At 38.2% G+C, this 12050-nt stretch overlaps 1 protein-coding gene across 1 annotated transcript in view; it reads right to left on the reverse strand.

The window, feature by feature from the left end:
• The window catches only part of LOC118199035 (hemicentin-2-like), a gene marked incomplete at its 5' end in the record, with an annotated part of 837377 nt that overhangs the window by 206272 nt on the left and 619055 nt on the right, over nt 1-12050 (reverse strand). Inside the window, one exon of the mRNA XM_085806510.1 lies at nt 4749-4883. Within this exon, the coding sequence (XP_085662636.1) occupies nt 4749-4883 (135 nt within the window). The remainder of the gene's footprint in view (nt 1-4748; nt 4884-12050) is intronic.

The raw sequence follows: 12050 nt of genomic DNA on the forward strand, positions 1-12050 counted from the left end.
ATTGGTTGAATATGTCCGGAGTTCACCGATCAGATTCCAACATTATTTTTTACAGTGTTTTCTAACAAAACAACACGGAATTATGCCATGTAAAATGCATACTATCTTCTATTAAAAAATGACATTTATAGGACATAAGGTAGTTAATGACCAAGGAAACGATTAGGATAAATTTCCAGATCTTTTACCTTTTGAGAATGACCTCAAGAAAATCAGATTTTCTAGTCTACAAATGCTTATGGCTATAATATTAAAGATAATGGTAATGAAAATTGAGAATATATGCCAAAAAACTCGTATATTACTTACTTATTCGGAAAAAATACAATTTCTCACCCTCCCTTGTTAAAAGTCCTGCTACTTCTTATGTAAACAGGGTCATTAATTTATAATGCACAAAACGTTTGAAGTCTGAAGGATGATAGCAATCTGCAAATTCAACGCGAAGACGCCTTTTCATAATCAAATTACTTTTTTTAATTAAGAATGAAAAATCACGCAGCTGCTAGGGTAAAGGTTGCGCAAATCGTACCACAGGTTAAGTGGTAAGTTTTGTATATTAGGTGTAATATTACACCAGATTTGTCTTTTCCTGCAAAACGACTTAGCCCTAGTCAACCATATTGTTTCACATCGTGTACGTCTCCTTATATTACACTGCCGTTCCAAAAGTTAACGAACAGCATGTTTTTTGTGTCTAATTTGAGAATAAAGCAACATAGAAACCAGAAATTTACAGGACATGTTCACTAAACAGTTTTTTACTGAATGCGACATAGAATGTTTCTAAGCTCAACACAAGCATGAATTACAACAAAAAATTGCACTTTTGACAGAGAAATCCATCCTTGGAGAAACAGTATATCACAGTTTTTTTAGGAAACATGGGGTATTAACATTACAAATCTGGATTCTAATAACATATGTGTCCACCCCTAGCTGCAATACATTGGTGACAGCGACGTTCTATTAATTAAGTTGTCGGACAGTGAAATGGGAAGCAACGACCAGACAAGTAATTCTTGTCAAGCTCATCTAACGACCTTGAAAGAGGACTTAAAGCAACAACATGTATCTCAAGACTTAAAGCAACAACATGTATCATGTATCCGAAAGATGCTCTATTGAATTCAGGTATGGAGATATAGCTGGCCATTTCATCCGCTCCATACCGTGACCCTCAAGATATTCTTCAGCAACGCGAGCTCGGTGCGGTCCCGCATTGTCATCCGTAAGAAAAAAATCCAGGACCAATAGCAGCGGCATATGGGCGGGTATATTGATCAAGGATCTCGTCTCGATATCTCACACCGGTCAAAGTTCCTCCATGGAACACCTGGAGGTTAGTGTGACCACCGAGAGGGATCCCAGCCCAAACCATTATTCCACCACTTCTGTAATTGTGTCTTTCCACAATGTCAGATTGGTTGTATTTGGTGCTTTGTTCCCTCCAGATCAGCTGATAATCTAAATCGCTCTCCAGTGTGAACCTGAATCCGTCTGTGTAGAGAACAGACACCCATTGTTGACTAGTCCAGGAGACGTGTACTCTTACCCAACACAAACAGGCAGCTCTGTGTCCTCGGGCCAAGGGGACACAAACAACTGGTCGACTTGCATACAGACCTGTATTGTGCAGGCGTCTGTGCACTTTAGTAGCTGAGATTCTTATTCCTGTTGCCAATAAATGATCTGCCATAAGCTGAGGCACAGTAATGTTACTTCTCCTACGGGCCAAAAGATCTAAATAATGGTCTCCCGCAGGTGTTGTAACTCTAGATCTTTCTGGAAGATGTCTTTTTGACACAGAATCCTCGGATTCGGACTGATTCCATAGTCCGTGGACTACACCATGGAGACATTGAGACGTCTAGCAGCATCAGTTGTGACATCCCTATTTCCATCCATCCAATCACTCGCCACCTCAACGAATCGAGAAAACGACTTCTCCTGGACACTGATAGACTCTCCGGATATTGTCACGAAATTGTAATAACAAATGAAGATCAATACTCGTAACCAAAAATTACAATTTTTGTATTTTTCTTTAAGTACTCATTTCTGCAAAATAAAAGTGATAGCTATTGTTTTTGCATATATTTTCTTAAACTTCGTTACTGTCATACTTATGAACTGTGAATTTGAACGTTACTGACATTCTCGTAATGGTGTGCTTTGAAAAACATGCTGTTTATTAACTGTTGAAGGGCAGTGTATTTGTGAGGAAGGCCGCGAAAAAAATATGATTTAGTGCCTAAAACGCAAGGATGGGTACACAAATTATATGCTGGAATTGAGGAAAAAAATATCTTTGTGATCACGGTTGTAATTAATTGGAAAAATAAATTAATCGAGTAAAAGAAACTTTTATTATAATTGTCCAGTTTTAAGATTATGTTAATTTTATTAACAGATAAATTTTAAATTAAATTACCTTTCCTGTCAAATTATTAACTTCAACTTACTTCTTCCGGACAGAACGTAGTTTTGGAATCACTCTGAATACTTAATGAAGAGGAGCGGTATTTAAACCGCGAATTCTACTTGCTGAGTTAGAGAGAATCAGAGTTTCTGATTTGCGCGCGTCTGCCTTTTGGCTACTCTCTCTCAAAGCTGTTATTACGCTCGGCCGTACTCAGGCCCGTGATAAGCTTCGTAGTCAAATAGAGTTAAGGGGCCAACTCGATTAGAATCTTGATAGCTTCGGTTATATCTCTTTAGTTAATATTAGTTTTAGTTTATTTCTTAATCTCTTAAGTTCAAGCCCAAGTGCCGGCTTTTATTGTACACTCCAAGACGGAGTTTTGTTAAATCCTATTGAAATAATAAAAGGTTAGTTACCCTTCCATCTTGTTGTTTCTTGTCACACGAAATTAAGCGATTATTTGCTAACTAGTTCTTAAGGATTTTCACTCATAATTGTAAGTACTCAGTGATAAACCCCACACATTTTTAAATAAAGTGAACTATAAGTGGGACGACTTGAGATATTTGTTGTATTATGATCGTGTTCATGAATTTTATTAATTTTATCCAGTATAGGATAATTATATGATAAGTCCATCGTTTAGCTTCCTTTGTATCTAGAAGAAAGAAAGATATATTGCTATGATGCCGGGCAATCTAGTTACCTGGAATATACGAAAGGTATTTCCTGAATGAAAAATAGTTCAGAGTTTCCTTGCTGAGTTAGAGAGAATCAGTAAGAAACATTGGTGAAGGCTAAAAATGGGAAAATGAAACGGCTAAGTATTTCCTGTTTATTGATTTTAACGACAACAGTATATTTTTACAACAGTAAATGAATATGATGTCTTCATCTTCCCTTGTAGAGTGGTCCTAAATGAAAAAATGCAATTCGAATTCTCTAAGGTATATTTACAAAATTTAATATATTTCAATATTTTACTGTAAAATTTATAACGGATTGTGTAAGGTCACGCTAGATCTCGTTTTCCACTTAAATTCCTATGCAGAGATCTCTGGGAAACCTAAAATCATATCTTCTGGAAGAACTTTGGCGGTCCCCTGATTAAACTCAGACATTGTCTCTTATTCAAATTTCTTACGTTTTACAAAATTTTCCAGATTTTGTGCTGTTTGCTATATCCGATCATGTAGGTTCGTCTTTCCCACAGTCATGGGAAAGTTATAGTTTAATCAAAGTCTAATAGTGTACAAAAGTATACTTTTCTTTATAAATGTAGATTTGAAGAGTCAGTAAGGTACCTTACACAAGCGTACAATGTTGAATCCTTCTTTTAAACCAAAATAAAGTCTTTCAGCGTTAATTATATATTCCACATTTCTATACGCTTATAGCACATTTTTTTTTTTAACTTTTGAAATATTTTATTCAAAACATACGTTTAAAGTTATTAATTATTCACTGTTGTATTTTACTTCCCTGGATAATTTTGAAAAGCAATTGACCTTATTGCGTTGCTTTTGTACAATGCAAAATAAAAAAAATTAGTAATTTAATGCCTAGCACTCTCCATACAATAAAAATATTACTTACTTTTATTGTCTTAAGACCCTTTCTACTAAAAGCAAATAGTAGAGGGCAAAACATGCCTAAAATAAAAATGTAATGTAAAATAAATGAAGCAAGTGATTTCCTGGCTCATTTTAACGTCACTCAACTACTGATTGTATTATACTTTTACTGTACAATATTCCGTGCTGTTTTTAAGAGAGTTTAGAAATGAAGGTAGATATCAGCTTGAGATTTAATAAATAAAATTATGAAAAGCTTTTAAAAAGTATATTATGATGTCCCATCATGTTCCACTCCCAGGTACTTTGGTTTATTTCTGAAATACAAAATTTTTAAGTGCACCCATTATAATTTGCTTTTAAAATTCACTTGAAATATCAAGTTACATGACAGAGGAATGTAATGTGAATAATATTAATTTCCATTGTTAATAAGCTTTTAGAAGATTATAAATAAAGTCTGGGAAAACACTCTGGGAAACTCTGGGAAGATTATAAATAAACTCTGGGTAACTGATCCTTAGTAATTTCGTCAGAGATCAACGAAACCGAAATGCCATTTTTGCCCAAAGAAACTTCTGAAACAAAGGAAAACAACAAAACGAAGGAAAGTAACTAGAGAAAATGATGCATTCAGACTCCATGCCACTTTACTCCGGAAGTTAAGATCGCAGTCAGTAGTCATCACCCGCTGCTTGTGACGGGCCATCTTTCCCAACAAATGATCGAGATTAAAGAAAAAGACTTACTTCTTAATCGCCTCTTCCTCATAATGAGTATAATGATGATGATGGCAAGAACAAAGAGGATGGCGATGCTGCCGATGATCGCTGCAATCACCAGAACGTTTTTGTCGCCAAATTCTGCGTGCCATCCAGCCAAATCTGAAAGTTAGGAAAGAGGGAGAATTGCATCAGCTGTTCCAGTTTACAAGAACAGAACATCATGAAATTGCTTGAAAATTATACTAAAAAAATCATAAAGTGTTCAGATTTTAACAATCGTCCAAAAGGGCTCTTTTAAAGTTTAATATGGTTTATAAATAAATATTACCAATAGATATGGCACAGGCAGAATAGCGAAACATTTTATACGATGTTAGATTAATATTCATTTAAACTAGAATAAAAACGTAAAGTATCTATTATGCATTTAAATGTGAAAAAATATGTAATGTACTTGCATAAAATATTTAGTGCTTTTTATTAGACATATCATGAATTAAATACATTTTTATTTTATTGTAGCAGATTAAATATTAAGAAAAAATATTTTACGAAATACATTCATTACTTTTAAATAGTTTAGTGTGGTAATTCATGACAAACAGATTAAATATGAAATAATAATCTCTTATGTTTTTCTGAATGGCAACAGTTTTTAATTACATATATCTTGAATTAAATGCATTTTATTTAACTTGTAGAGTTCCTCACTTTGTAAATGCTGAGTTACTGTTGAACGTGAAGAATCTTAAGAAGTGATGAGCAAATAATCTCTTGAGTTCGTGTGGCAGGAAACAAGAAGATGGAAGAGTAAATAACCCTTTATTATTCAAGCAAGATTTAACAAAACTCCGTCTTGGAGTGTACAATAAAAGCCGACACTGGGGCTTGAACTTAAGAAACTAAGAATTAAAACTGAACTAATCTTAACTAAAAAGATATTGCCGAAGCTATCGAGATTCTAACCGAGTTGGCCCCTTAACGTTAATAGACTGCGAAGCTATCAAGGGCCTAAAGTATCTCCGAGCGTAATAACAGCTTACGAGAGAGTCCGTTCCTTGTCCTCAGTACATACAACCGAAAACCTTTTCAGACGTATTACGAGAGTCTAGCAAGCCAAGTTTAATTATACAGCCGAAGGGCAACATCTCTCAAGCAGACTTGAAAAAGGAACTTCAAGAGAAACTCCGATTTCGAAACTTCAGGTGACAGTTGCCAGAATATTGCCTACCAAAAAAGGAGGGCTAGAGGTCTTCTGCAAATCTACAGAGGATGTCAACAGGCTCGAGAAACACCTGGAACATGCCAATGTACATGCCGAACTGCATAGAAGGCAGAGAAGAAAACCACGATGTGCCATTCACAACGTACCAGAGTCAGTCACGCCAGAGGATATTATCGCTGAACTCAGCAGCGCAGCAAACGTCTCACGCAATGCGATTAGAGCACTCTTTAAGCTCAAGGAGAGAAGGTCTAACAGACTTAAGTGGATCCTTGAATGTGAGCCTTCCAGTTTTGCAGCCATCATTAGAGTCAGAAAGGTGTTCACGGGGTGGAATGTGCACACCATCTCAGAATACCTTGGAATATGACGCTGTTTCAAATGTCAACAGCTGGGACATACCCAAGATGTCTGTAAAAGCAAATATAGCTACTGCTCCTTCTGCGGAAACAACCATAGTGTACGAGAATGTCACTCACAACTCACAGCACCCTATTTGCATCAACTGCAGTGACTCAAATTACAGACACGGCTCCAAATATGATTTCAGGCATCCTGCCTACTCACCGCAATGTCCGGAATACCAACGAGTTGCAAGTTAAATCCGTAACATCACGGCATACTAATGGGCCAGGCCGAGTACCCATTCCTGATGAAGAAACCGTTTTACCTCAATCAAGTTATGATACGCTCCAAAACTCCCACCCTGCTGCACTGAGCAACGGGAACTTGAATGAGCTGATCACGGATATTGCTGGTGTCAAATTTGTGCAAATAAACTTGCAAAGAGCACGAGCAGCAACGGCCCAACTCACACAATTCGTAATGGAGCATGAAATTGACTTCATACTCATTCAGGAACCTTATCAGCATGGCAATAGAATCATCAACTTCCCACTTTCATGGACAGTAGTCAATGCTACTGATGAACCCAGAGTCGCCACCATTTGCTGCCGCCAAAGATTGTCTCCCAATGTAATCAGATGTTCAAGAGACATAATCGCTATAGCAATTGAAACAATAGGACTGAACCTACTAATTACTAATGTTTATATTCCTCCTACAGCAGACGTGCAAGCCTCACTTGATCAGCAACAAGAAATCCTGAAAGCGTATCCAAAAGCACACCATCTACTAGCGGGCGATTTCAACGCCCACTCGGAACTGTGGGGTTACTCAGATACTGATGCTCGAGGGCGACAGGTTGAGGACTTCATTGCCTGTAATGATCTCGTCCTGCATAATGTTTCAGGCAGTCAACCCACATATGAAACAATTCACGGACAGGGTTGGCCGGATTTAACCTTAACAACAGCGGCGGCCTTTGCATCAAAATTGCATTCCTGGATGGTTGATGATACCCCGTCTAACTCGGACCATAAATACATTATGTACAGCATAGGACACCATAATAAAAAAATTCTCGATCAAGAGGTACAAACTCAAGCGAAGGACGCTAAAGCTCTTCAGCCAAAAGGCCCGCAGTACACTCACACGTGCAGAACAAGATTTAGAACACTGTCACAATACAGATGATGTTGATAACTTCACTAGTATCCTAATTAAAGAGCTTCAGGCCATTTGTGATGCTACTTTCCAGATAAAACCTCCAAAGGTACACTATGTTGCCAACTGGTGGACTAAAAGCCTCAGGATACAAAGGAGTAAGACCCGAGCTCTTCGCAGAAAGATGAAGTCGGAGCATAAATCAGAACGCCGAGAAGAACTAAGTATTATCTACAAAAAAGCACAAGCCCAGTATAAAAAGGCCATTCTAGAAGCCAAGTTGTACAGCTGGAGGGCGTTTTGCACAAACAATAAAAATCCCTATGGGGTATTGCATAAAATCGCAACGAATAAGGTCTTTGCCCCTCCAATTCACAAGTTCTACATAGACGGCACCAATAATCCGCAACCGACAGAGGAGCACAGGCGCACTATCGCGGCCACACTCACCAAGATTCTTGATGCAGTCTTTCAAGACGACAATACATTGGATGCTTCCAATCCAGAACATCCAGCTTATCTTCTACACTCCACAACAGAAGATGACGTGTCATTCACGCAGCCTGAAGTCTGCGCTGTTTTGCGAAATTTACCGAGAAACAAAGCCCCAGGGCCCGATTCGTTAGACTACAACATTGTCAAGGCGATGCATCAGGCAAAACCAACGTTTCTTAAAAATTTTTACAATAAATTGCTCCAACTGCGTTATTTTCCCAAGCCCTTTAAGACAGGGCAAGTTATTCTTTTCCAAAAGAAAGAAAAGGACCCGAACGATCCAGCCTCATTCCGGCCCATCTGTCTCCTGCCCGCCATAGGGAAAATTTATGAGAAACTTTTAGTTCAGAGAATAAAGCACTACTTGGAGATTAAGGGTGAGATCACGGACCCTCAGTATGGTTTTCGAGAGCAGCGCTCAACTATCCAAGCTCTTAGTGCCATACAAAAGGGAATCTATGACGCGTATGACTCTAACAACCATGTAGCCGTACTCAGTCTGGATCTGAAAAGTGCGTTCGATTCCCTGTGGTGGCCAGCAATCCTGGAAGCACTTCACGAAGCTCAGATCCCTGATAATCTACTGCAGGTGTGCAAAAGTTATCTCTCTGATCGCACTCTTGTAGCAGTGCATGACGGAGGAGTTGTTGAGAGAAAGCAGACCAGGGGTTGCCCTCAGAGTTCATGTGCAGGTCCTGACCTATGGAATGCAACTTTTAATTCCATTCTCAAAGCACTGTGGCCAACCCACACAAAGGTGATTGCTTTTGCTGATGATGCGACATTATCATCAGAGGCAAATCGAGAGACCAGCTGGAAAGTAACAGTAATGAGACCATAGCAAAATTTGTACGGCTCTGTGAAGGCAAGAAACTCACCATCTAGGAGCAAAAGTCAAAGTATTTGATCGTACACAAACCAGGTCAAACTCTTGCAAGAAATCCAGTTTTGAAACTAAAGGGCCGTACAATCAAACGAACTCGGGAACTAAAACTGCTGGGGCTTATAATCGATGAAAAGCTCTCCTGGCTGCCTCATCTCAGAGCAGTCCGCGCGAGGACACACGCAATTGCAAATACCTTAAAGAGGCTTCAAGGCTCAGACTGGGATCTTAGACCACATATTCTAAAAATCCTCTATCAGTCCGTTGTGGAAAAAATGGCCCTCTATGGAGCGGCAATCTGGGCAACTCCAATGAACGAAAGGAAAAGGAAATTGCTCAGTAGTATACAACGCCCCTTGGCTCTGGCTATTACAAAAGGATACCGTACAACATCGACAGCGGCAGCCACAATACTGGCGGGACTTTTGCCATTACATATTAGAGCAGCACAAGAAGCAGCAGTAACAACTGTTCTCCAATTACATCTCTGCACTACTTTTGGACCGCTATGCTATGACAGAGGAGTATGAAACAAAACGTCTCATAAATGCAACCCATCTTTCACACCATGTAAAAGGGGTTGTAGTACACACCACCTCTCAGCACAGCCTCCATGAAAAAATAAGGCCAGTAAATGTCATCCATTCGTCTAACTACGGAAAAGGAGTCTCGGCCCACACATCATGGAAAGATGACTCTGACATAAAGGATCATTATTACGTTTATACGGATGGTTTAAAAGTTGACGGACAAGTAGGCTGTGGCCTTATAGTAACTAAGAACAAGGAAACGCTGATAACATGGAAAGGTCATATGGGACAGAATAATTCAGTTTTCCAGGCTGAAGCAATTGCGATTCGTAAAGCTATCGAGTTAACAAGCGCCCCAGTAGGATCCACTGTTAATATTCTTACAGACAGCCTCTCGGTCATATATGCCTTACGAAATCCCAGACATCCTTCTCCTATCATAGCGGAGATTCAGGACACGCTGAAGGAGCGTTCGTCGACAATGAATATCCTCATATCTTGGATAAAGGCACATGCCGGCATTCAAGGTAATGAGGAAGCCGACAGGCTAGCAAAAGAAGCAGCTCACAATATAGATGCACAATGCATAATTACCAAACTGCCGTGGTCTCACCTTAAAAAAGTGACAAGGACAGCAGCTCAGCACCAGTGGCAATGGGAATGGGACTCTACCGAACAAAGCAGGAAGACCTATGAATATTTCCATAAAGTTTCGCTCGATCGTCTCGAGTCATCCCCACAAATAACGAGATTTGTGACGGGCCACGGGCCTTTCCCCTGCTATTACTATGAGAGAGGAATTGCAAATACCGAAAGTTGTGTCTGTGGAGGCATTGGTAAACCAGACCATTACTTGACCCAATGCCCTCTAACCGCACAGTGGCATGTGCAGCTTTCGGAACAGGCAACTTCTCATAAGCGTTATCTGATCAAACAGCCAGCATTTCGCATCAAAATATGAAAGATAATGCAGAAACTGGAGGAATTGGGAACAGATTTGTGCAGTGTGGAGTAGTTCCCTGTCAATCTCTCTTCTCTCTCTCTTCTATCTTTTTATTTATTTATTTATTTATTTATTATTATTATTATTATTTTTATTGTATATATTATGAAACATGTATGTATTACGGCCCACTGTATATATTCTGAAACATATATGTACTATGACCAATGAAAATTATTATGAACTACTATGTATGTATTATGTAGCAGGCTTAATATATTATGTACTATGTAAGCATGTATATGTATGAACTACGTCTGTAAGCATGTATATGTATGAACTATGTAAGCAAGCATTATGTAAGCAAGATCTATGTATTATGAACTACTTGTATATAAGCATGTACTATGAACTATGTAAATATGTAAGCATATATTATGAACTATGTAAGCATGTATACAGGACCAACGTATACCCTTATAGTCCCCATGAGGTGTTGCCCCGGATAGTTGCGGAACCTGGACTAGACCCGAATAGTCTTAGTAAGCCGCACGGGTGTCCAGATTCTGCTCTCAACTCAACTCAACTCTCTCTAAGACCGAAGAACTTCGCGGTTAAATACCGCTGTTCCCCATTCTAAAACTAAGTTCTGTTCCTCGTGATTCTAAAACTACGTTCTGGCCGGAAGTAGTAAGTTGAAGTTAAGAATCGACAGGAAAGGAACTTTAACTGTTAATAAAATTAATATAATCCATACAAACTGAAACAGATTTAAAAAATACTATTCTTAAAAACTACATCTATTTTTTAAAATAGCTTAATTTGTTCATCGATAACAGATAGATTAAATTTGAAGGATAAAAATCTTACATTTTTCCTAATGGCAATAGACTCGAATGAAAAATGAAAGAGCGCAAAATCGCTTTTGGAGACAAATTACCAATCGGGGCTCAAATCAGCTTTGGAAATGTTTTTAGTATTTATACGTTGTTATACTCTTTCACATTACAGGTTCACACATTCAATTGTACCTTATTTTACTCCATTTGGCACGTTCTGCCTTTTTGCCTGCAAATTAAAAAAATATTGGCAATTCTTCAACCAGCCAAAACGTATACGTCATTTATTTCACTAGCATGTTTTATTACTTAATTCCAGTAATTTCCGTAATGTTCCATGCTGCAGTTTTGAAATATAACCAAATGACAACAAAGACCATTTTTAAATATTGACTGACTTAACACTTTCAATTTTTAAATCTCTAAAAGAATATTAGCTAATTTTGCCTAAAACTGCAAATAAATTTTTCGCTTTTTCTCAGACTGTCGTAATATTTTCATGAATTTTTATGATTTATAAATATGTTCTATCTGAATCTTCGCTTGCAATATTCCAACCCCTTTCATTAATATCATACAGATTTTCACACAATTAGAGAAATTCGAATTAACCCATATATCACAAAATCGTCCTCGGTATATTCCGAAGTTATTCCTCAGGAGCTCTAGACAAATCCTCGGGATATCCCCTTAACTTGCCAAACACGTCCTCTCAAGTACTAAATGCTACAACCCAGCGTGATCCCGGGAATTTTTCGTTAAGTTCCATCGATAACGTACTGAGGATTTTGTGAGGATGGAACGCCCTACTTAACCTTATTCTCATAGCATTGCAGCACTATTCCCTTAACTATCTAACAATATTCGCTTAAGTGCTTAAGGTCATATCCTAGTGAATCTTCAAGACA

Source organism: Stegodyphus dumicola, chromosome 1, assembly GCF_044657685.1.
Source record: "Stegodyphus dumicola isolate Sdum_Otavi_A_Nest chromosome 1, ASM4465768v1".
Classification (NCBI taxonomy): Eukaryota; Metazoa; Arthropoda; class Arachnida; order Araneae; family Eresidae; genus Stegodyphus; species Stegodyphus dumicola.